The 25,724-nt window shown below is 36.7% G+C and overlaps 1 protein-coding gene and 2 long non-coding RNA genes across 3 annotated transcripts; 2 read left to right on the forward strand and 1 right to left on the reverse strand.

The window, feature by feature from the left end:
* Positions 1 to 1,071: 1,071 nt before the first annotated feature.
* On the reverse strand, positions 1,072 to 2,041 carry LOC113079805 (uncharacterized). Its single transcript, XR_003281756.1, has 3 exons — positions 1,679 to 2,041; positions 1,495 to 1,564; positions 1,072 to 1,346 (listed from the first exon to the last, which is right to left on the reverse strand). It is a non-coding gene; the product is annotated as an uncharacterized LOC113079805 (long non-coding RNA).
* A 1,191-nt stretch (positions 2,042 to 3,232) lies between these two features.
* LOC113079817 (uncharacterized) lies at positions 3,233 to 6,928 on the forward strand. The gene is made up of 3 exons (XR_003281759.1): positions 3,233 to 3,339; positions 6,193 to 6,385; positions 6,561 to 6,928. It is a non-coding gene; the product is annotated as an uncharacterized LOC113079817 (long non-coding RNA).
* A 14,178-nt stretch (positions 6,929 to 21,106) lies between these two features.
* On the forward strand, positions 21,107 to 22,257 carry LOC113079814 (sentrin-specific protease 5-like). Its single transcript, XM_026252038.1, has 6 exons — positions 21,107 to 21,156; positions 21,400 to 21,448; positions 21,544 to 21,594; positions 21,772 to 21,816; positions 21,926 to 21,976; positions 22,195 to 22,257. The coding sequence occupies exons 2-6, from the start codon at positions 21,416 to 21,418 to the stop codon at positions 22,255 to 22,257; spliced, it is 243 nt and encodes an 80-aa protein (XP_026107823.1). The 5' UTR covers positions 21,107 to 21,156; positions 21,400 to 21,415.
* The last annotated feature ends 3,467 nt before the right edge of the window (positions 22,258 to 25,724 follow it).

Genomic DNA, 25,724 nt, shown 5'->3' on the forward strand with positions numbered 1-25,724 from the left:
ACACATCGTCTTACTCAATTTCCTTTTTATTGAAGAAAATTAAAGTAGGAATTATTTAATGTAATTTGTTTTAAAAGATTTTATTAACCATCAAACTTGAGAAGTTAAGCTCATTGAGAAGGGAAACTTTGTTTTCATCTCCCCAACAAATAAACAATTTTATTGTATGTAAATTTGAAACAAACAAATGTACAGAGGTCCTATTTTTTTTAGTAGTTGCTTTCAAAACATTCTCAAAAACAGATGAATAAATAGTTATTCCAAAGGGTCCCATAACAAAACCGGGTAACTGCTGGATTTTAAAAAGGTTTTAAGACCTTTTAACACCTGAACATCAGTCATGCATTTGGCAAAAAGTTTTTGTTGACAATGAATTTTAACTTTGAAATTTGATGCGAGTGCAATTCTGGCGTCCCCACGGTTTTATATAACAGATTTCCAAACATATAAGTATCCCCTTGAACTTATGAAGAGATCATCTGTTCACCATCTAGACTGGAAAGTGCTGTTTTCATGGCCAGTTTTTGAGGCTTGTCTTTTTTGTTTATAGTCTCAAATCACCAGGTGTTCACAAACTGTTTCAGGAAATCGGCGTCTGTTGCTAGGGTTAAACATACATTTCACAGAACAGTCATGTTAAAATATAAACACACATACATGTGTAAATAACGTTCAGATTTCCATGTGGTTCTAAACACTGGTCAGAAATCATGAAATGAATCAGTTATGATCCTGATGAACAACAGGCAGATATTATTTCAGATAGAATTAATATTATTACAGTTTCACTCAGAAAAAGGTACAAATCTGTCACTGGGCTGTAATTACCCTAAGGCACAAAAGCTAAAATATACACTCTTTTACTTTATCTACTGTATTCATCCCTAAAAGGTACATTTTAGTATATTAAACATTCATATTAGGATATTAAAAGTACAGATTAGAATCTGAAGTGTATATATTATTACTGTTTGAAAGGGTAACGCTGCAGAGACAGCTTTTGTACCTTTTTTCTTCCTTGAGACTTTACAGTCACTTTAGACACTCAATCATCTGAACTACAGTATAAATGTGAGAAAACCAAGAAAAATATTGCACAAGTATGTGAACGCAAACAATCTACACCAAACACATCCTGTCCTTTACACACAATCACACTGATCTGTGAGTATTCATCAGTGTAAGAAAGTCTGGCTTTATTTCCCCATACTGTGGCATCTAACCAGTGTTTTCTCTTGTGATGCACTGGTTTCTCTCTCTGTGCTGTTGGTGTTTGTTGGTCTGTGTTTTCTGATGCTCCGGTAGTTTTCTGCATGTGTTGTTTCTATTCTACAATCCAGTGGCTTCTGGTAAATCTGACAGGAACACCGTTTAAAGTCAAAGTCAATGCACGGTTAACTCAGATTAAGGAGAAATCAAGTCCTGAACAAACAGCAGATGTGCAATTAAAACATGAATAAATATTCCTGATTATAATAAAACTGATTCACTCACTCTTACACGTTTCTCAATCCAGCTCATCTGTCTGAAAAGCTTCACAACATTCATATTTTCACTGTTCTGTCTTCATGTGTTTGGATTATAGAGACAAACAATAAAATTATGAATAATCCAGTCATCCATCTGAAAATATTTGTCTATAAATCTTGAACTGAATGTTTAGAAAGATGTTTCTTACCTGAGAGCAGAAGAGATGCTTCAGTGGTGAACCGTATAAACTCAAACCTGCTCCTCAAGGGCTGATACTGCGGGCTGTAAACAGGAAATGACGTCTCAGAGCTTGAGTCAAAAGGTCAAAAGGTCAAGGACACATGATTTGGAGTAACACAGCGGGTAAATGATGAACCTTTACTGGGGTTTAGATTGAGATGAGCTGTGAGAAGCCCTGTTGATTAAACCGTATCTCACGAGAGAACTTGACGCAGATGATGAGAGTCAGAGCAGCTTTTACATTTATATTAAAAAATTATTGTTCCTGAAGGCCAAAATAGGACAAATCGACATGTGAGCCCTTCACAGTTATACAAGGAAAACGTGATGTAGAGTCATGGGATGGTAAAGTTATTGTTTTGGTTTTGTGACTGTGTTATTGTTTTGTTTTATACAAGTGTGTTTCTGGCTGACCGGTGTTTTTGAATGATGGACACTTAAAACATCCCCTTGTTCTTAATATTGTAGTTTTTATCATCTTTGCAGAATTGTCTAATTTTGTCTCATTTAACTGTGCTCTCTGTGTTCATTTGTTCATCTTTTTTTGAATGTATTTTGTCAAATCAAAAAAAAAAAAAAAAAAAATGGCACACATTTATGTGTAAACATTAAGTCCCTGAACTGAAGAGACAGAAGGATGATATGAACAGGAGCACAGGTGATCGTGTGCTTGGGGAAATGAATCCTAGTGCTGTGACACTCATCTGTTCTTGGTCAAATACACAGCATGTGTTGAGCGTGTTCTTGAATGATCACGAGAGAACTGACCTTCAGAGTTTCTGTACTTGCTGTACACATGTGATATGATCATCACAGAACACCGCAGTGCTTTCGATGAATGTTCACTGTTGTACAGTAAATACTGCGGCACGTGTTGTACACTAAATAATATTGTATCACAAATATAGCCTAAATATTACAGCAAGCCTGTAATATTTATATATATATATATATATATATATATATATATATATATATATATATATATATATATATATATATATAAGAGAACTGCTCCAGCAGTGGGTCAGTGGGTGTGTCCGTTCTGTCTTGGCTTGGTGTTCATCTTCAGTTCTCTCTCTCTGCTTAGGGTACACAATTTCTGCAGTAACTATTTCATGTGCTGCATCATAACACTTGTTTTTTTTATATTAATTTACACAAATTACCTCTGACCTGCTTATAGTAGGCTAGTATTAAGACCACTGATCTACAGTAAACGTGATTTATAAAGACCACTGATCTACAATAAAATAAGAGTAATTAAGACAGAGAACGTTGTGTAGTGGTTTATTTAAAAATTTTCTTAACATAATCAAAGGCCTTTAAAAATCCTTTAAGTAGACTGGCTTATATATTAAAATGCAAAACTCGATGCTAGGGTTAAAAACTGTACTTGCCCTGCCAAAATAAAAACATAAATAAAAATAAAGTTGCTATTGTTTTCTTGTGTGTGTGTGTGTGTGTGTGTGTGTGTGTGTGTGTGTGTGTGTGTGTGTGTGTGTGTGTGTGTGTGCGCGCATTCAGGGAATTCAGGACTTTTTGTCCCAGTCCAGCCCTGATGACAGATCACTAGTTTGAACGTGTGGAGAGAATACTTCAGACGGATACATTACTGACGCTTAAAAGGTAAGTGAATTTACCATGTATTTTCATGAAAAACAGAAAATCTCTAACATTTAATAAGAAGAATTAGCCACATTTACCGCTCGTTTTCCTCGCAAACCGGAGCGCAAGACCGAGCCCGAGTAAGATTATATAAATTAAGTCCGAACCCGACCGAACCCATAGGGTTCCATCGGGTTCGGGCAAAGATTTTCAGCTCTAAACAGAACTCGTTCATATCAGCCAGTTAGCATTAGCATTAGCACTGCCCTCAGAAGTACAGAAGCATCTCGCCAGATCTCGCTCATACTCTTTGATAAAAGTTTTGGACTCTGGAGGTTCCGTGATGAGCAGTAAGTTAAATTTAATTCTGGACTTTATGTTTGTAGAACTGGATGGAAATAAATACCGCTGAAACCATATATATGGTGTAAGTTTTACGTTTAATTTAATACGTTGCTTATAATATCGTTTAATTTGAAATGCGACATTTTTTTTTGGGGGGGGGGGGGGGGGGGGTGTCACTCAATCTCCTGTTAATCTTGAGTACCTATAGAGTAGTACTGCATCTTTCATAACTCCAAAAAGTCTTTATTTTTATTATATTTATAAGAGCAAGATAGTCTGTACCGATTTTTTCCGGAAAACCACGAGCGTCTGGAGGCGTGACGTGTGGGCGGAGCTAAAGAATCACGAGCGCAAGTAGGCTTTTGCGTTGAGAGCGTTTGGAAGCTGTGACATTACCGTGAGGAAAAACCAAGGGGCAAGGAACTCGACCGGAAGTTGAAGTCGGGTGGGGGCTGCTATCTTTTAGCAGAACTTCACTTGCGTTAGCACTCCCATTGACTCCCATTCATTTTGGCGTCACTTTGACAGCGAATAACTTTACATCTGAGGCGTTTAAAGACTCTGTTTGTCCATTATTTATTTCTAAAGATACACGACAATGTATAAAGGGCTCCATTACCTTCTATGTTACATTATGGCCCTGTATAAACAGTTTTTGTAAAAAATAGGCTAACGATTGCGTCATAACCACTCGTCTCTCTGTCGCATTACCGTACAGACAGGAGGAGAAGCTCGCAGGCAATTAACTTAATATGGCGTACTGGCGTTACATTTTAAAATACTATACAAAATAATTAATCAGAATACTTACTCCTGCTCACTCACGACAAAGAACTCCCCGCTCAAGCTCGCCGTCTCTGCAAGATTAACGATGGCAGTTTGCACACACAGCTACTAGAAGATTTACATCTGTCAGACAGTTTGCTGAAGTCATCAAGCTTCGTTTGAGTCTGCGCGTCAGAAACGGAAGTGCTAAAAAATGCTAAAACTGGGCTTCATTTGTCTCAATTGAGTTCCAATGGGGTCACTGTGTCCATTTCTTTTACTGTCTATGGGAAAAACCATCATCCAAAACAAACCATGGCTAACAGTCAGATTCAGCGTATATTTATGATCCAGAATCAGATCCCGAGGCTGAAATTTAACAAGAGCAGCATCAGCAAAGACGTCTCTATGTGGTATGTACTGAAACTGTATATATTTGCTTAGCGGTTTTGGAAAATGACTAAGTTCCACTTTATGTCGTCTTTTTTTTTTTTTTTTTAAGCTGTACATGTGGAAAGTGTGGTTTGATGACAACATCTCATGTTGTTTACTTGATGTGCTTACACGCCGATAGCTAAGTTAACAGCACAGAGATATTTGAAGCAGTTTTACTCACCGCCTGCGGTTCCAACACACGATCGTGACCCTTTTTCGTTGGGGCTGCATTATCCTTAAGAAATAAACGATGTGCAAATCCGTCGTCAAACTGGGCCTTGTGAACAAGCATCTTCGAAATGCAGGGAACAAACACAAACACTTGCACAACTCCGTTGATGCTCTGTAAAAATAAACTCCATCCACTGGTCCCTTAATGCTGTTTCTCTTTTGGTAATCTGTGCAGGGTTGTCTTGCCCTGGCAACCAAAAACACACTTCTTTTGTGACATTTGGCGACGCTCTCGCTCTGATCAGTGAAGTCTGTTGTGCTCTCAGTGCTCTGCTATACGGGAGCGCGCTCTTCCGGCAGAAGTGCCTCAGGACTCATATAAGGAAATTCTGCTCCATCTAACGTCACACAGAGCCATACTCGAAAAAAACTTTCCAAAACTTGAGACAAACCGGAAGAGGTTTTTTTGGGAACAAAAATACTCCTTCAAACGTACAACTTAATTTTTGAAACTTTGTCCATGTTTAGCATGGGAATCCAACTCTTTAACAGTGTAAAAAACTCAGTATGCATCAAATAGCATTTCACCCCCCCCCCCCCCCTTTAACATCTGATATCCTAAATTTCTTAATAAACGTTTTAGCTAGTTTGTCATTGAATATAGCTGTTGTGTTATCCACCTACTGTACATCTCCTTTCATCACAGGTCAGATACAGTATCATGTTTTTACTTTAAATGCATTGAGATTTCATGTTCATTCCTGTAGATCGGGCTATAGAAATAGCTGCATGTTATTGCTTGTGTTAATGAAGGCTTTAATATCTATCAAACATAACAGATAAAACAGTGACATGAGTGAATCACCTAGAAGTTATGTTTTTGCTGTTGAGAAGGATATTCCTGTGGTTGTGCACATGATCTGGATCTATAGCATTAGTCCAGCCACTGTATTTACAGGATTCCTGACACAGAACAAATACCTTTCTTATATTTGTCATTTAGGCAATCAACATCACAAACCCACAGTTTTACATTTATTAAGATTATCTGTTCAAATACTTACAAAATATCAAACTGCACTGTTTCTGAGGTTATCTGAAATTGCTGTACGTTGCATTTAATTATCTAAATTAATCTCTGTTTGTGTGGTTTATCAGATACAAATGGAGAGTAGAACGGAAATAATGTGCACAAAAACCATCTGGAGCATCAGAAACTACAGACACACAAACACCAACAGCACAGAGAGAGAAATGGAGGACAGAAGTGAGACACAGACGCCTGGATCACACAAGAGAAACAGACAGAAACCCATGAGATGTGAGAGTATGGAGAGAACAAAACCAGACCGTAAGTGTTTCTTCATTATGAAACATACTTTAATCCTATATATTTATTTCATAAAGTGGCACATTCAGATTCATAATTTTCTGCAGTCCTCTAGATGATTGACATGATATATTATTGATTGAGAACATAAAAACCAATACAATGAAGATAATCTCTATATGTTTGTGGTTTTTAGTCTCATGTGATCCAGACGGGTCTGTGAAGTTTCACTCAGATGTTCTGAACACAAGATCAATGATGTCCGGATACCAGCAGCAGAAGACCAGATCATCATCATCTTCATAGTAGTAGAAGAACTTTATTGTCCCCGTGGGGCGATTGGGTTTGCAGTGCAGTCTCAAGGCACTACATGACAACATATAACAAAAACATTACGATGCATTACAAATAAATGTGTTCGATGCTTGGTAATGTTATCCCAAGTAGCTTGCTAGCAGAAGTGACTGTTTTTCTAATTATGTTTTTCTGTGCTTGAGTGGCATTTCCGAATCAACAAATGATACAGCCGTTAAAACACATTCAATAAAAGCAGTATAAAACATCTGAAGCATTTGGTTATTGACATTAAAAACAACCAGTTTCTTCAGGAAATACATTCTTTGCTGTGTCTTAGTGTGCAAAAGATCAGTCCAAGAGTCCCATTTAAGTTTGTTGTCCAGTACAATGCCAAGATATTTGTAGTTTGTAACGACCTGAATGATCTCCCCATTGATGAAAGTATCGATTGTTTGCGATGACTTTCTAAAATATATGGACATTTCTTTGGTCTTAGTGGTATTTAAAATGAAGTGTTACTTATTGCACCATTCTAAAAAATAATCTAAAACTCTAAAACATCATCTGGACTACAGTCTGTTGAGCTCCTGGATTCTCTCAGCTTTTACACACTCATCTGAGCACAAACAAACACACTACTAAACCGATTCTTTCTCAGATCTGTGTCTCAATACTGCAGTGATGTTTTCAGTATATATAACTCATGGAAACACTCTGGACAGACGGCTGGTCCTTCACACAGCACACAGTCACACAAACAAACAATGACTTCAGATCACTGGACAAACATGTCTTTGTATTGTGTGTCCCCTGGTGCCTTTACATTTGACTAAATCTGTATTGGTTTGTATGGCAGCAATGTTGCACTGGTGTTCATACACTACAAACAATAACAGCAATTCAGTTTATAATACAGATGTTGTCTAACAACATGGAAACATGTTCCTGTTACTCTAGATCACACTAAATATTGAGAAAATCATCTTTAAAGTTGTTCAAACTAAGTTCTTAGCAATGCATATTACTAATTAAAAATTTACATTAAGTTTTGATGTATTTACGGTAGCAAATGTACAAAATATCTTCATTGAACATGATCTTTACTTAATATCCTAATGATTTTTGGCATTAAAGAAAAATTAATAATTTTAACCCATACAATGTGTTTTTGGCTACTGCTACAAATATCCCTGTGATACCGATGACTGCTTCTGTGCTGCAGGATGATTTATGCTTTCTATGAGTTTGACATGAAAAACAATTACACTGGAGAAGATTTATCACAGTTTTTGAAATCAAAATAGCTAGCACAAAAGTCTAAGCACTTTTAAACAAAGAAAACAAACAGCATAACGTTACACAAATGTTATACTTCCATCTACCCGAACGTCAGAAAGTATATTTATACACCTATGTATTAACATCTTAACATGAATAGATACATTGTAGAGCTCCCCCTGCTGGACACATCAGGAACATCAGCGCAGTGCATTATTGTCCAAGTACTCCTTTGTTTTTCTTTTTTCTTGCAGCTTTAATTTTTATGGAATTAATGGGATGCAGACACTGAAAATATACTGTGTATAGTTAGCTGAATTTAAAACTATTTTATTGGCTTAAATTTTTCAAATGTAGAATTGTAAAAGAAAAAAGGACAAAATTATATAATAAATAGATAAACGAGAACCACGGCAAAGGAAAGATTAAAATAAAAAAGGCAGTGGCTATTTACACTATGTGCAAATGGCTATAGATTCTATTTATACTCAGTTAAAATAGCAGAATTTGCTATTTATACTACTTACTGCAAATATTATAAAACATATGATAGTTAAAAATTGATAGCCTGGATGCACTGTTAGTCACTTTGGATAAAAGCGTTTGCTAAATGCATAAATTTAATTTTAATTTAAAACAGTATGCAATAATTACTTATTGAGTGTAAATTATAATTTTAACTCATTAAATGGAGGCCACTTAGGATACCTTACTGGTACAATAAAGCCCTCCCTCAAAACGTTTTGATTATTTCCTTGGTTTTTATTGAAAATAAATGCTTTTCTGATGCGATTTGAAATTTGAAAAGGGACTAAAAAAAACTTTGTCAAAAGGCAGATTCGGACCCGGATCGATTGAATCCAATTGTGAACAACACACTTTTTACCATTTGCACCGACGACTGCATTTTATCTTTGGTAATTTTGACTAGCTCAGTAATAAATATATAAGGTGCCATTAAAGTGTAATATTACAATATACTCATTGAAGTAAAGTGCGACAGAATGTAAGTAAGATACTACCCAGATTACAGAATAAACTGTATTTGTGTATAATTATACCTCAGATGAAACATGGTTAAAATAACGGATGTTAAAATAATGGTTGTTTTTCCCGTCTTTTTTTTTACACCTTAATGTTCTTTAATACTTTAACATTTTATTAGAGTTTTCTTTTAAGTATGCACATCGTTTTGATGCACGCACGACGCGAAAACAACTAACTAACGTCATTACGCAAGGGCAAATTAATGCGCTTTGTGCATGCGCGGTAAACATACGTGACGTCAACGCGCTACAGGAGTTGTGGCCTAATGGTTAGAGGGTTGGACTCCCCAATCGAAGGGTTGTGAGTTCTAGTCTTGGGCCGGATGGAATTGTGGGTGGGGGGAGTGCATGTACAGTTCTCTCTCCACCTTCAATACCACGACTTAGGTGCCCTTGAGCAAGGCATTGAACCCCCAACTGCTCCCCGGGCGCCGCAGCATAAATGATGAACACTGCTCCGGGTGTGTGTGTGTGCTCACAGTGTGTGTGTGTGTGTTCACAGTGTGTGTGTGTGTGTTCACTGCTCTGTGTGTGTGCACTTCGGGTGGGTTAAATGCAAAGCACAAATTCTGAGTATGGGTCACCATACTTGGCTGAATGTCACTTCACTTTATTTTCAGTGGCTACAGTCTGCAGCGAGGGGTGTGTCCACTGATCTATAGACCCCTTAATCGTCTACGTCACTGTGACGTCTAGCTGGAGGCAAAACATAAGGCAGAAATCATAGCAGGTGTGCTAAAAGCTTGAGGTTTTGACTTTAAAATGTCTTCTTGTTGTGTTTTTGGCTGCCAGAATAGAAGGAACAGCACTTTTGTTTCAAAACTAAACTTTTAACGGATCCCGGCAGACATTCTTTCACAGAAATCAAGAAGACAATTGTGGTTGAATGCAATATGCCGTACAGACTGGACGGAGATTATCATAAATAATGCTCGTGTTTGCAGTGCACACTTCATATCAGGTTAAATAATCTATGCATATGAACTGGTGTGTTGGTTTTATCTAGTATATCAGCAAGTTTCTGTTTTGTAGGTGAAAAGTCGCCAACCTTCAGCGCACTAGTTTAAATGTTAAACAAACATACAGCGATGGATGTGTGTGCCATCCTTTCAATGGTTTCTTAAAATAATACACATTGCTAATCATAGTTAGCACAGCGATAGGTTACATTAGAAAATAAGCCTTGACAAGATTCCCCAACCCAGACAGCAACATAGTGTTGGCCCAGATCTTGTGCACATCTGGCCCACGTGAAATCCATGCGGGCCAGATGTGGGCCGGATCTGGGCCGAAACGGCTTGCTGTCTGGGAAACCACCCAAAAGTAATTCATATGGCCGTATGGCATATGGGTCAGGTAGCCTGCTTCCATCCACGAGAGTTAATTTACAAAAAATCTGTCACGGTCCCGCAGAGTCAGGGACTGTACATATTCGGACAGTTCCTAACCTTCTTCTGCATCCATGTTTAATAAATCCCTCCTAAAACGTGCTAGCTTGCGCTTGTCAACATTGCGTCCGCGCCTCTTTTTGCCTCCAGCTAAGCCACGCCCACCCGGTGACGTTGCAATGTTTACAAACTTTTAAGGGGTCTATAATATATAGATCACTGGGTGTGTCTCGTATTGTCAGGTCTGTAGCGCAGTCTGAAACGCTTCTGTGTTGAGCGGAACATCACTATCGCAGCACACAGTTACTGACAAAGTAAGTTTAATTCTGGACTTTATCTTTGTATTACTTGAGGTTAATGAATACTGCTGAAACTATTGTCTGTAATAATGTCGTTGGTGTTTCGTGATCTTTATGATTATTAGTCAGTGGTGTATAAAGTAATCGAGTAAAAGTTCAGATATCTTACCAGAAAATGACTTTGGTAGAAGTTGAAGTCACTGCTTAGAATATATCTCAAGTAAAAGTCTTAAAGTATTTGATATTTATTGTACTTATGTACGAAAAGTATTTTTTTAATCTTAAACGTTTTCTATTGAAAGTAAAGGTTAAAGCAAAATGGAAAAGATGCAAATATTTGAAGTGGATCAGAAAAGTTCAGCAAGGTTACGAATACATTTTGGTTTTAGGATAACTTGTATATAATACTGTATATATAAAATACAGCTTGAGTAGCAATATTGTGTTCTGTTTAAACTCTCAATTTTGTATTTGGGTATTTTTTCAGAGGGGACATGGATGTATTTAAACTGCAGTTACTGATGCATAAATGGGCCTGATGTTTTGTTATTAACATAAAACGTTGAATTATATACTTTTAAATACTTTAAATGTGGAATTAAAGCTGCAGTAGGGAACTTTTGACGCTCTAGCGGTTAATAAACAGAACTGCTTGCGTCTTGCGGAAGAACATCGTAGCCGGAACTACTTCTCTCTGTTTATGTCTATGAAGAATCACAAAGGTACTGGGTTACTCCGCCGCGGTATCCCCGAAGCAATCTAAAATAGTCCGAATATAAACACTTATTATAGGTGCACCCTAGTGATTCAGGACGAGCTAAAAACACGGTTTGGAAAATGGATTCATGGTGTACTCGCTTATTATATACATTTTTCTACATTTTGAACACAAACAAAGTTACGGACCGCAGCTCTGATTGGTTGTTTCTTACCGGGAGAGATGTATTTCTGCAAATGGCAATACACTCTTAGAAATGAAGCATGGGTGTAGTTTAATTTAAATACTAGTTTTATGGTAAAATTACTAAAAGTATTATGTTTATATAGTAAAAATAAGCAAGTTTCATTGCATTAAATTAATAGTATAATATTTCAATTCTACAAAATGTCACAGATTTAAACCAACTTAACCAGATCATTTTAAACCTACTAGCTGTTGAAGATTGTCCCAAAGCGCTTTCCGTACTTGCAATTTCGCACATGCACGGGACGACGCATCCATTTTCCACCTGCCCTTGGCCAACTTTTTAAAATCCGTTATCATCCATAAATTATTTGGTAAGTAGAACGTTTTTTTAGTAATATATTTTACAGTTGTACATTTGTGAAATGTTTTTGTGTGCTTAGACGTATACTTTGTTGATAGTTTAAAAGATTTTTTGCTAGCTTAATTAACACAGAATTAGCCTGTATCCTTGTCATAGTTAAGTGTTAGAAGTGGTCATTAAATTACCGAAATATTAGAAATCTGTCTAGTTATTTGAGTTTAGTTGTGTTGTAACTTAGCTTTAAACAGTGCACTTTATTTTTTATTGATATTTAACATTAGCCTAATATAGCACACGGCATAGCCATGTTCTTTTTTTAATGTTTTTTTTTTTTTTTTTTAGCTCCAGTAGGCTACAGTTTTAAACTAGTATTGTTTTTGTTTTGTTTTTTTAATTCCATTATAGTATTACATTAGTGCTGCTGTCTGTAGGGCTGCTCCGATCATGATCAGCCGATCGTTAATGCGCATCTCGTCAGTAAAGCCGTTCTCTAATCGGCGGTTAATTCCGTGCGTGATTTCACATAGAGCAGCTGTTACTACACAGAGCCGTTATTAACTGAGAAGATGCGTAAATCCACGTTCATTTTCAGCGTTTATTTGCGCATCTTCTCAGTTAATAACGGCTCTGTGTGGTAACAGCTGCTCTATGTGAAATCAAGCACCTGATGGAATTTACAGCTGATTAGAAAACCGGCTTTACTGACGAGATGCGCATTAACGATCGGCCGATCGTGATCGGAGCAGCCCTATTGTCTGTTATTAAGGCGGGCATACACTGCACCCATCATGAGATGAGCCAGTCAGTGGCTCAAATATAATTGCTATAGATTTGGAAGGGATTCTGTATCATTAACACTTTCATGTCTTTTTTTAGGCTCTGAATGTGGAGGTGCAAACAGTGTCCTGAAAGTGAATCTACAAGGTACCAATTACTAAAACACTATAAATTAATCCATGGCCATTATGGTCAGGGACACTCCAGATATCCATGCACATACTATGAATGCATATGCTCATTCAAAACATGCAATGCACTTAAAACTCATTTGAGTCAATGTCATGTTGATGTTTTACATTTAAGGACTACAGAACAAGTAATATTGAAAAAGAAGAACAACCAACAGGTAATCAAAAGTAAAATGGAAAGAACCTTTGCCTACAGAAGACAGGAAGTTGTTGGAAGATATGCCCTTCATAGCAGAGTTCAAAAACAGATGTCCCCCCCTGTTTTCTGAGAGCCAGGTAAAGTATTATTCATCATCTGTATTTAATTTAAATATGTGGAATTAATGTCTAAATACTGTATTTGGGTATAAAACAAATGAGCACATATTTAATTGACAGGTTTGGAGGCAATGTGGTAAGAATCCATGCATGGTTGTTCTACTCTATATTACAATGCCCATTACAAATACATCCATATAAATTGGTTACAGATACATTGAACCACCAACTAAAAACATTTAGCCAAAAGCAAACTCATGTTCCCTCTACACCAGGGGTGTCACACTCAAGTTTCAGAGAGGGCCAAAATTAAGAAATGGTACTGAGTGCCAAACAGTCTCATAGTGCTGTCTTAATATTATTATTATGGACACGCCAGCTCCACTTTTAAAGCAAACTGGATATAATTGTACCACGGCCAGATGTAGCCCACAGAGTTTGAGTTTGACATGCCTGATCTACACCATATGTGATCATTTTAAATATATTTGTTTTAACTTAAGAGACTCATAGTGAATTTGTGTTTTAATACAGGTAAATGCAGAATTCACCCTCATCACCACTAAACCCTTATGTCCCGACTGGATCATTACTATAGCCAGCTATTGAGGGTATTCAAAAAGAAGGGGGGAACAGCAAGACGTGATATCGACGTAATCATTGCAGAAATGGACATGGTATGTGTTTTGGGTGTATTGGGCTCCGACCCCTGGGGGTTTAACATTTACTCTAAACATAATTATGCTTTTTTTTTTTTTTTTTTTTATTATTATGGTTTTTAACCTTTCTATTGCAAATACAAATACTACACTATTTACAAATATGATTTGCTATCCACTAATACAGAATTCTATGATTTGTACAAATAGATGTATTTCTGTAAATGTTTTTAATTTATAAAAAGGATACTTTATATTTTGTGCACATTTATCATGAAATGTCAGTTGAACATCTGCAACTCTGCTTGTGAAGTGTTGAATCTGCTTTTCTGAATTGTCTGATGCAATTTTTTCATTCGTCCATTAAATTCCGTTTATTTTAGATCAAACTGAACAGTACTGCCTCCTTCAAAGTGTCAATAGTATAAGCTTGAGAAACACTTGAGCTATTTATGTAAAATGTGGCTCGCTAAACAGTGAAATTATTTTCTCAAAATGATGTCCTTAAAAGTAAAAGTGTGTATCAGGCAATTGACAAATGCAGATTCAACACCACAAACTGAACTGCAGATTTACAACTGACAATTCATGAAAATTGCACAAATCAATTAATTAAAAGCATGGTAGAATAAGGTCGTAATAGATTTGTCAATGTGACAATGGCAGTTTCCTCAAATAAAATGTTCAAAATCAGTTGTTGGTTTCCCACAGAATCCCAGTGTTGAAGTACGACGGACATGCATCCTAAAGGCGTTGTGCGTCTACTTAAATGAAAAGCCTGACAGCCTTCTTAGTACTGGGTAAGTCGCATTCTTTGTCAATCATAAACAAATTGATACAGAAAAATATATATTTTTATATTTTAATTTCACAAACCTGTGAACTGAAATGTGTTGTAGGCTCAGAACATGCATGTTATGCTATATTGATTTTTGCCAATGTTGGCAATATATCAAATTTTCAAAAAAAATTAATATGATGATTGATCAACCAAAAACATAATGGACAACAATTTCTACATTAATGTATAACATTTTGTAAAGTTAAGCCAAAGAAATTAAAATTTGTCTTATTTAAACACAGGCAAAACAATAAGCAAATCTACTTCTTGGGAATTAGTATTGTGTTCTCTAATTGTAAACTTAACATCTTTTGGGTTTGTTTCTAGTGTCATAGATGCATAATTAATAATGGCTCTCTTTCTTTGTCATAGGCTACTGAGGATACTGGTATTGATGCAATGACGGAAATGGAGAGACTGGCTTTGGGTGTCTACATTGTTCGACATGATGGAGCAGATGCTTCAGATCCACCTGAGGATGTTGGCATCGTCATTGAAGACTGCACAGTGCTGCGAGATCTGAGAGAGATTGCAAATGGATGTGCAGTCCTGTTTGGCTTGATCTACTGTTTAAACTTGAGCTATCCCAAGGAGATGCGATACATTTTCGAATTTCTTCATAAAAGTGTTTATGGAATTGGATGGGAACAAGCTCTCCGCTTAAGTGCAGGTCCTCAAAAAAAAAACTGCATGAGTAAAATCACCTGCACCAGACAAGACTGGACCTGGCTTTGGACACTTGAATTGTGTTGACTTACTTTATATTTGGACTGCTGCTAGACAAAATAAAGCTGTGATCAATGATGGTTTGTAATAAGCAGACAGGACTGCAGTTGGTCATCGACTTGCTTGGGGAGGCTCAGTTCTTTGGATTTTGGACTGCTGCTAGACAAAACATCTAGCAATCTAAAGACAATGTTGGTTGTGGTAATTGGCATTTTAAACTTCTCTTGTTTTCTGATTTCTTCAGAATCAAAAGATGTGAAATACAACAAACACCTGTTTGTTATAATGAAACAATCTCAAACAATTTAAGGTGAAGATTGTTTTTTGTTACGTAAACATTGCTGATTTTCTATTTCTCCTTTTGATGCAAACTATAAACCTTGTATTTTTCATAAAAATGTTCTTGATAAGTCAACAAGTATGTAAGTCTGAACATAGTATGTTCTAACGGTGAAGTGAGAATTTTCTGCAGCATAAATCCTCTTGATTGTAAACTTCAGTTAATTTAACCTCCCTCCATATAGAAAACAAGGATTTGCCTCTTTAGTTTTTATTTCAGTAGGCAACACCTGTTAGACATTGTTGACGTCAAAGTTCAGATTTAATATAAAGCTATAATGGGATTGAACATTATCGGATGGTGAAGATTCACAAACAAGTTTTATATTTTTGAGTTATTATTTATATTTGTCTATTTGCATTTTATACGTGGACTTATGTTGGTGTCTTCAATTGTATTTGTACACTTTGTATTCGTATGTAAGTTTTGCTTACATATTTGTAATAATTTTATCAGTCATGATAATCCCAGATATAGTAATGTACCTTGAAGGTCAACATTAATTTTTTGACTTAATTATATTTCAAAACCAAAGGTGAATAAAGTTAAAGTGACTTGAGTAGTTTTCTTTTTTAACCGAGCAAGTATAATCAACACAAATGGATAACATTAGCAAAGCTTAATTTTGTTTAATAAATTGAACTTAATCAGGTTATGTTAGTTCAAGCTATAGTCATTAAATTCTAGACAATAATTTACATTTATTCGAAATAATTGTGTAATGTCCCATTTAATTAACACCGTTATGAATGATTTACTTAAAACATTATGTTACAATTAATTGTATATTACCTTTTCCATTTAAGCAACTAAGTTTTGTGGGACCGGTTGACATAACTTTATTAATTAAATACAACATTTCATTTCTTAGAGTGTAGGACACTGGGAGGAGCCAGAGGAGCTTGATTTATACACAGATTATCTGTCTCATATTCTACTGTCAGGACATAATGACAGGTTTAATAAATATGTAAAAAATATAGTTTTATAAAAGTTCCCTACAGCACCTTTAACAGCAAGTAAATGTTAATGTGCGAGTCATTGAGATTCAACCGATTCATTCAAACGTATGGAAGGATTTTCCAGACTATTTTCAAATGGAATTGAAAATTGTATTTTCAATCTCGTTTTCAGAATGTGGACGCATAAATTGGGACATAATTCAAATGCAATTGCAAATCTTGCATTAACGTTAGCATTTGCTCTTTCGCGAACGCACAGTCACTGCCACATTTCAAATGAAAAATCAAAGTCCATTTGCAACTGTATTTACCGTGTCTTACGAGTTATGAGCCTGTCATATTTAAAAAGCAATATTAATTACCACATCTGCATTTTCATTCTCTCTGTGTCGTGCATGTAACCTGCCAAAACTCAAATGTAATCGCAATTCCTTTTGCATTTCAATTTCCAACGTCTACACAGAAAGCTGTCAATAAATGTGAGAGGTGGGACTATACTAGGGGACGTGTTTGTATTGGAGGATGTATTGGAATTTGTATTTGAAAAAAAAAAAAACAGTGCCAATCTATATTTATTTACCCATTTTCCACCTTATTTTATATTATTTCTTATTTTAACAGTTTTAATCCGTTATAGAGCAAGCGTCCTGTGGCATGAAAAGCATTGTGTAAAGTCTCAAGATCTCTCACTGTGGACAGTCACCAATCCATGCACATGAATGATATGAAGTCACCTTGAATGTGGCATGTTCTGTGACAGCTGTGTCTAGATCGATGGTGTAAAGTGAAGTCTCATCTAGAGCAGACAGCTAGGAGTAGCATATTGAAGTTGTCCTAAATTTAACAGTCAAAAGACCATAACACTGATCCAAAAGCTGATCTGTAAAACAGTAAGATGCTAGTTTTATCCACCCCATATACCCTGAGTCTTCTCCTGTACAAACATAGTCCACTTGACTCCATTTCAGCTCAGAATCAAAGTAGATACCTAAATACTTATATGATGTTACCTGCTCAACTTCCTCCTCATTAACTTAAATTGGACTATGATCTCCCACCGACCTCAGGTCAAAGATCATTTCTTTAGTTTTATTGTCATCAATGGTGTCTGTGACATAAAATGAATAACATGTTGATGTCACAGTTTGTGATGTGGCAAAGGATAATAGAACAGTACCTCGATGATGCATCAGTGTCTATAAAATTATTCATGAGTGTTTTTATGCTATGAGAAGATGCTTCTCTTAATTATTCACAATTGTTATGTGTTGATTTATGACAGATGCTTCAGACTGGAATGATATCGAGCACATTAACTGAGAGAAACGTTCATGGATTGAAGGAGAGTGTTTGTTTTTGCTTTGTAATAAGAGTTCGGCACAAACGAAATTAATTCACTGAGTGTAAAAGTTTTTACAGCTCTGTGTCACACAACCACTCAAAATGCTTAGCCTATACAAACACCACAGATAGAGTTCTCAGAGGTGCAACAGCGCGTTTCAGAGTGCAAATGTCAGTGTATTTATTTTTATTTTTTTCAATGGGAGTGAAATGAAACCGTCTCTGAGCCCAAAGCTGTGTGTGGCTTTCGGATCCAAGTTGTTTTTCCACCCCTACTAAATAATGAAATCAATTAAAGTCTAAATTCTGGGAAAAAAAAAAATATTTAGTTCGGAACATTGGGATAGATTGAAACAACTACAAGAACCTTGGTAAGATGTTAATTTTTACAAAATTGTAACTGCAAGAGAAAGAAAGAGCAAATTCCATTTTCTACATTTAGTTTCTAGTTTAGTTTGGTAATTAGAGGAATAAAGTTCAGAAACTACAGAAAAAAAGTAGAAGAGGACGTTGTTGTTCCAGTTCTTTTGGGGAAATGAAATCTGTGTTTTGTTAAATTGAGGGAGTTATGTGTATAAAACAACTCTATTACAATAATAATAATAATCCCTTACATTTATATAGTGCTTTTCTAAGCTCTCAAAGCACTTTACATTGTCAGGGGTAATCCAGATGAGTAGGCTATTGTACAGGGTAAATTTAGTGTAGGGTGTGAAAGTTGTACAGCTATGGTATTTGTATTGGTTGTGATGTGTAGATGTTTGGTACGGTGTGTGGATTTTGTAAGAGGTAAAGGAATTTTGTAAATGTGTATATTTTGTTAATGTGTGAACCATATTTAATATAATAAAGTTTTGTGTAACTAATTATTAGAGATAGGACCAAGTCACACATGTGCAAGTCTCAAGTAAGTCTCAAGTATTTTTTTCTTGGGCAAGTCAAGTCAAGTCCAAGTCAAGTCACCTTAATATTGTTATTTTATCTGCAGAATCTGATCTTAATAAAGTTAAGGCACATATTGACAGGTGTGACGTTTACCACAGTCAGGACTCAGGAAACAGTTCAGTCCCATTAGCAAAGGCTCGACCTCCAACGAAATAAGCAGCTTTCCCTTGTTCTCGTGCTTTAGCCACCAGTGGCCACAGCTGCATCCTTCGCTCTCTGACTGCTGGGGACAAATCTTAGGCAAAACGTAGCTTGTTGTTTTGCAGGAAAGTAGACTTCTTTGCGGCCTTCCAAACAGCGTCGCGGTAAATGCGAGCACTGAACTGCATAATTATCCCTCGAGGCTTGGTGGCGCCTTTCTTTAGTTGGCCAAGACGATGCACCGAGTCAATAACATCAGGGAGTTTGTCCTTGTGTTCAGGCAGGATGGACTGACAGATGTGTATAACCTCTTGGCGGACGTTCTGGTCTTTGTTTTCAACCACACCGAAGAGTCGCAGGTTCCACCGTCGCGAATAGTTTTCCAGCTCAGTAACTCGTTGTTCCAGTAGGCTCGTCTTTTTCTCCGCCACGCTGACACGGTTATCTATGTGTGTCACTTTACCTTTCACTTCACTGATCTCAGCGCAGGCAAAATCAACAGTCTTCTTTAGCCCCTCAATCTTCAGTGTATTGTTAGAAATCATTTTCTCCACACTTTTTTCCAGGGAGTCAATTCTCGTGTTGAAAATGACTGAGATTCTCTGCACAATACCTTCACTGTCTATATCCACGGAGCGCTGCGGCTTCATTTTTTTTGGTGCAGGAGGTTTGGAGGGAGTTGTGGAAGGAGTTATGGGGAGAGCTGGGAAATCAGGGTCCCCAAGGGAGATCACAGGCACATCTGCCATACAGTAGTCGTGTAGGTTGTTCACAAGCGGATTGTCCGTCGATACCTGCATGCTGCCGTAGTTGTGAGATGCTAGCTAGTGATGCTGTTAGCCGAGGTAGTTCTCCACGTGCGTCTTTAAAAAGTGAAAATTCTAAACAGTACCAATAAGATGACACGATGCACTTAACTCTGCATTAAGGCATCTCCAAAAATATACTTTACGTAACTATGAATCACTAGTATGCAAGTCTGAAGGTGAACAGCTCCGAAACTTACGCGCGCTTACTCCGCCATCTTGCGCGAAACCTTCAGCCTGCGGTTGACATCCAACCCCGCCCACATCCAGGTGTGACGTCAGAAACCACACCCACATCCAAAGACGTCACACATCCAACCCTGCCCACCCGGATGTACCATCATAAGCCGCACCTATATCCGTCTACGTCACGTTCTCATTAAATTTCAAACAGGAAGAAGCGTCAAGGAGACTGAAGTGAAGAAGTTTGTGTTGTTTTTAATCTGTAAAAGAAGGAAATATTGTTTTGCGATCGCCAGAAAGAAGAAGTTGTTGTTGTTTTCTGTATTTGCCAGTTGCCCAGAAGAGGAAGAAGTTATCTGCCATGGCTGTAAGTAATTTAAAATTCAGTTCTTAGCCCAAAAGTGTTAGTCACACTCACTGTATGTCTCTGCTTAACGTTAATAGTTAAAATGGTAAAAAGTACACATTAAATTATCAATGAATATTTTGTTAGACAAAATAACTGTTTTGTTATGAGCCTTAGTAAAGTTACAAAGACACAATGCTGACTTCACACAGACACGTTATAAGGCTACCAACACTGCTGTGTTTACTTTCATAATGCTCCTAACTGTATCCTGATAAAACGTATGTGCATGGATTCATCCTTCATGTTTTTTTTTATATCCCTGACACATAATACTGATCTCTCTTTCTCTCTCTCTCTCACACACACACACACACACACACACTTCACCTCTCTCACATACATGTCATCCACTGACCCCACACAAAACACATGGAATATATTTAATGATATACACTGAGAGCTCTTGCACAATAACTTGTTTGAGCAACCACACAATTGACTTACTATGTTTCTGTTCGTGGCAAATCTTTGTATCCTTCTATATTAATACACATAATATTTATCATGTTCTACAGTATCCTACACATCTGCAGTCCAAACCTGATCCAGAACAGTTCTGCCGTGATGGGGGGGGTTTGAATGTTCTCTTTTACACTTCACCTAGAGAACCACATAAGTCATACAGTGGAGCATGGAGGTATAGGGAGAGCATGTCTTTAGATATTGATTGATTTTTGTGTTTTTAAATCATATATGCATGTATATGTATGTTGTCTAATCTAAATATGTATGTGAATCTCAAAGAACAACAAGATGAACTGTAGTTTCTTGGGAACCACTAAAGTGATGAGAATATTGTTGTTATTTATCTATGTGTGTTTTGGAACTTGCTGTGTACATACTACACTTTTGTTTTTGTTTTTTTTCTACAATCCTACAGGTTACTTCATCTTAAAATGAATGGCCCATGGAAGATCAATAAAACCAAGGTACAAGAATGCAATCATCCGTTTTTTTTTCAGTCCTTGTTCTGTAGTTTTATGTATAAAACAAAAAACAAATTATATATTTAAATATTTGATAGAATATTCCACCCCAGAGAGAGGGACTGGATTGTGGTCTGTTCATGCTGATGGTAAGCTGTGAACTACAGATTCTGAGCAGTTATGTTGATGGCAAAGGTTTAGTTTAGTTTACATGGAGTATTTAGATGAATACGGTCTAGTGTTATCTGTATGGTACAGTACAGTAAATTGGTGTCAGTAAATTTCAATATTTGAATTTTCTCAATGGTATTTGTTGTCTGTTTCAGTATGCACTCTATATAGCCCTGGACTGGACATTTGACTTTAGCCAGGTGATGACCTCAAATTTTGTTTTGGAAGGTTCTCCTTTTTTATATTTATTTTTTCCAGAAGTTTTTTCAAATGCATTCTCAGTTTTTTATTTTGTGTTTTATCTGTTAGGATGACATCCCTCAGCTCCGAAGGTGGTTTGCTCTTCATGTCACATCCAAGGTACACACAACTGGTTAATGACATGAAATGGATTCTTCTGCATTCAAACTACCCAGACACACTAAATGTTTCCTCCTAGAATGTTAAGCAGTAACAAAACTTTGGAGAGGCCACAATGTTGAATGTTTAGAAATGTGTTGAATGCTTTGAGTGGTTGGAAATACTAAAAAGATGCTCTACAAATGGTCCATTAACCTAACCTTTGAGTCTGTGTTTAGGTTGTCAGAGTCCACCATCACCAAACAGCCAGCAAGTACGGAAACTGTGATGGGTCAAGATGACAGTGATAAGGTAAAAACTTATTTTTTTGTGAAAATAATTATAGTAATTTTAGATTCACCCCACAAACACAGTTTATTTTGTACTTTCAACAGATCGAAGAGGAACTGAAGAGGAAGTTCGGAGAGGAACATAAGGGACATTGGTGTAGCATGGTGCTGGGTTCAGAGCCACTGTGAGCTGTTCCATGGAGAGGTGACAGAGCCTGAATTTCTCCAGATTGACGAAGAAAAACAGTCTAATATAATCAAAGACTACCTGAAAGGAGAGACTGAGAAAGCAAGGGATGCCTGTGTGTTTGTCTTTGACAATCGCGAGGATATGGAAACATTCTTATTAAAATGTGTTGATGAACAGCCATGTTTCTGGGAGTTATTTAATTTATAATAATTTATTTACTCTACATTGTTGAATATTATTGTTTTGTGAAATAAATATAACAATACCCAGTGAAACAAGGGATGTCTTTTTATTGATCTTTATGCATCCGTAGGACTTGGACACATTTTTATATATATTTGTGTTGATGGAAAAAGGCCCAAAAGTCAATGCCATGTTACTTACATAATCTATCAAAGCAACCAATGACTTAAGCCTATGTATGTGTAGCTTAGTCTGTATAGAGAACCGTCAATCCTATCATACAAATGTAGTTGCTCTTTTTTGCGAGGTGATAAACTTTTTTTCCATGCACATATAAAAAATATTAGTGTGTAGTGTGTAGATCATAATTGTTCTTGTATATAATTAAAAGGAAAATAAAAATACTTAAAATTATATAAGTATATAAATTTGCCAAAGTCAGGAACATTTTTTTTTATTTAAAATGAAAGAAATATGAAAAATAAACCCATTTAAAAAAATAAATTAAATAAAGAGGGGAGGATCCCAGTTATTGCATAACACCCATATTCATCCTTAAAATAGTGATATGATCACTAACGTTCCCACCTTAAAGTGAAACATATTTTTAGAGAATTAGATAAATAAAAATGCCTTAAAATTGTCTACTTAACTTTGATATTGTCTAAGGTATGTTACAATCGATCATAAAATATATGAATTTGTCATTACATAATCGAACAGCGAAAGGTATAAATATCTTATTAATTTGCCTAAGTATAATCAACCAATGCAGGCGTTTTACTAGCTGTTTGGATGAATTTACTTCCATACATTAGAGATGTGACCTAGGTTTAATTTGTACTATTTACATTTATTTAATACAAGTTATTTAACCTGTATTAGTAAAACGAAAGATTAACATTATTTAATTTGATCCCCGAAACAATATACTTCCGCCATATTGATTCAATTTTGTTTACGTCTTAAAATTGTACTTTGACAAAAAAAAAAACATACTTCCGCCATTTTTGCACATGCGCACAACACATGGGTGGTCACCTGGCATCACCCGATGACGTATTTTTACGTATGGCATAGGCGTTGTGTCTGGCGTTACACTTGGATGTGGGCGGGGTTGGATGTCCACCGCAAGCTGCAGCGAGACGCTCCTCGACAAAATCGCGTTTTGACATCTTGCGTGGTTCTGTCTGATTTGAACAATTACGCCTCTTTCGTCAAGTTACGTTCCGGTCTTGCAGTCTACAGACAGATAGTGGTGGGCAGAGCGAGGCTTCATGAAACACTGAAACAGTTGAAGCAAAGTGCCGTATTTGTTTCGAGGCTTCGAAACTTTACCGACACCCGTCTCCACGGTGACACCTAGTGGCCAATTGCCCATGTTTATCTGAAACAACTTTGACAACAAGCCATTTAAAAATAAATAAAAATATTTTGTTTTCGTTAATGTGGTGATATTTTAAAATCCTATAATAATATCCTATATAATCCTATATCATAATAATAACTAGGTTATTTTGGTCATGAAAAATGAATAAAACAAATAAATCCACAATGGTCTAATTTTTTTTTTTTTTTTTTTAAAGATTTTTATTCAAAAATATTAATTGCTCTGCTGTGGAAGGGCTTAGCCTACTTCTTTTTTTTACTGATAATTTCTCCAGCCTTAGAAAAAATCCTCTCCCAAGGGACACTTGTTGCTGGCATGCATAGATATTTTTTAGCAAGGACATACAAATGAGGAAAAATCACAGCTCTCTCTTTCCAGTAACTTAGTGGATCATGGGTTCTTGGCAAAAAATGCATCTTTTAGGTACTTTTTAACTTCTACTGTGGCATCTGCTGTGGCACTGTGTATCGCCTGGGTTTCATGGATACGACTATCAAAAAGTTCCCATAAACTGTCCTGGGTTTCTGTTGTTGATGTTGTTGTTGATGATGATGATGATGGGCCTGATGTTGACTGTGGCTCTGAATGAAAGTAAAAACAACAATTAGTTACTAAGTCTAAACTGACAGCATATATGAAGTATAAGTCACATAATTATTCAGATGACATAACTCCATAATGTCAGATGAAGAGTGAAACTGCTTACCAGGAGTTGCTGTGTTTGAACGCATCAGCGAAGCACACTCCAGTTTGGCAGGATTTCCAAAACCCACATTTTTGAACCTTGGGTCCAGCAGTGTAGCCAGAGCCAAGGCTCTGAATGACTCGTACCCACCACATCTTGAGTGCAGACCATCTTGCAGGTATGTGCCTGTTCAAAAACACAAGCAAACCATATTGGTTATATTGATAAAAAATAATATGACAGTTGTGGCCAATACATTACATACAGTAGTTTGGTCATTGTGGCCTACCTAATTGTGCAGTTGATTCCTGTGCTGATTGGCCTTTTTTCTGCGATAGCTTGTGCTGCAACATCCTGTAAAGTGGTATGAGCTTTGAAGCAGACACTCTCTGTTCCTCTGACAACTCTGTCGTTGCGAGTTTGAAAGGCTGCAGTAGTGACAACGATTCTTGTATAATGTTATACTCAAAACTTGTCAGCGGAGCAGTATCACTGTTTAAATTTGATAGCGCTGCACCCACTGGCTCTCGTTGCTCATACAAGCGCTGCAACATGTCGTAAGTGCTGTTCCATCTTGTGTCCACCTCCTGCATCAGTTTCAGAAGCTGGTCTGCCCATCAAGCCCTGCATCTCCACAAGCTTGTCCTTTGCTTTGCAGCTGGATCTAAATAACCCCACTATCTTTCTGGCTTTCTGTCGTATTTCATTGATGAGTGGGGTTTGATCTAGGGCCTTTTTTACAATTAAATTTAAATTGTGGGCAAAACATGGGACATGCCGAAGGTTCAGTAGCTGGGCACTTAAGATCATGTTGGATGCATTATCAGTCACCATACACTGAACTTTGGTGGTTATTCCCCACTCAGCCATTAGCAAAGCTTTAGCCTCCATGAGATGCTGGGGCTGTGTGTGTTTGGTAAAACCTCCTTACACCCAGTACAACAGTTGCCAGCTTTGCCTCTGGTGTTATGTAGTGGCAAGTAACACCAAGGTATCCGTCCATATTAATGGAGGACCACATGTCAGCTGTA

Source organism: Carassius auratus, unplaced genomic scaffold, assembly GCF_003368295.1.
Source record: "Carassius auratus strain Wakin unplaced genomic scaffold, ASM336829v1 scaf_tig00029285, whole genome shotgun sequence".
Taxonomy (NCBI): Eukaryota; Metazoa; Chordata; class Actinopteri; order Cypriniformes; family Cyprinidae; genus Carassius; species Carassius auratus.

What these genes read in the sequence shown, in the direction of transcription:
- LOC113079814 (XM_026252038.1), top strand. Translation starts at nt 21,416, where the DNA reads ATGAATGGCCCATGGAAGATCAATAAAACCAAG. An exon ending in GTGGTCTGTTCATGCTGATG is followed by an intron (nt 21,595 to 21,771) that starts GTAAGCTGTGAA and finishes TGTCTGTTTCAG; the next exon opens with TATGCACTCTATATAGCCCT. An exon ending in GGACATTTGACTTTAGCCAG is followed by an intron (nt 21,817 to 21,925) that starts GTGATGACCTCA and finishes TTTATCTGTTAG; the next exon opens with GATGACATCCCTCAGCTCCG.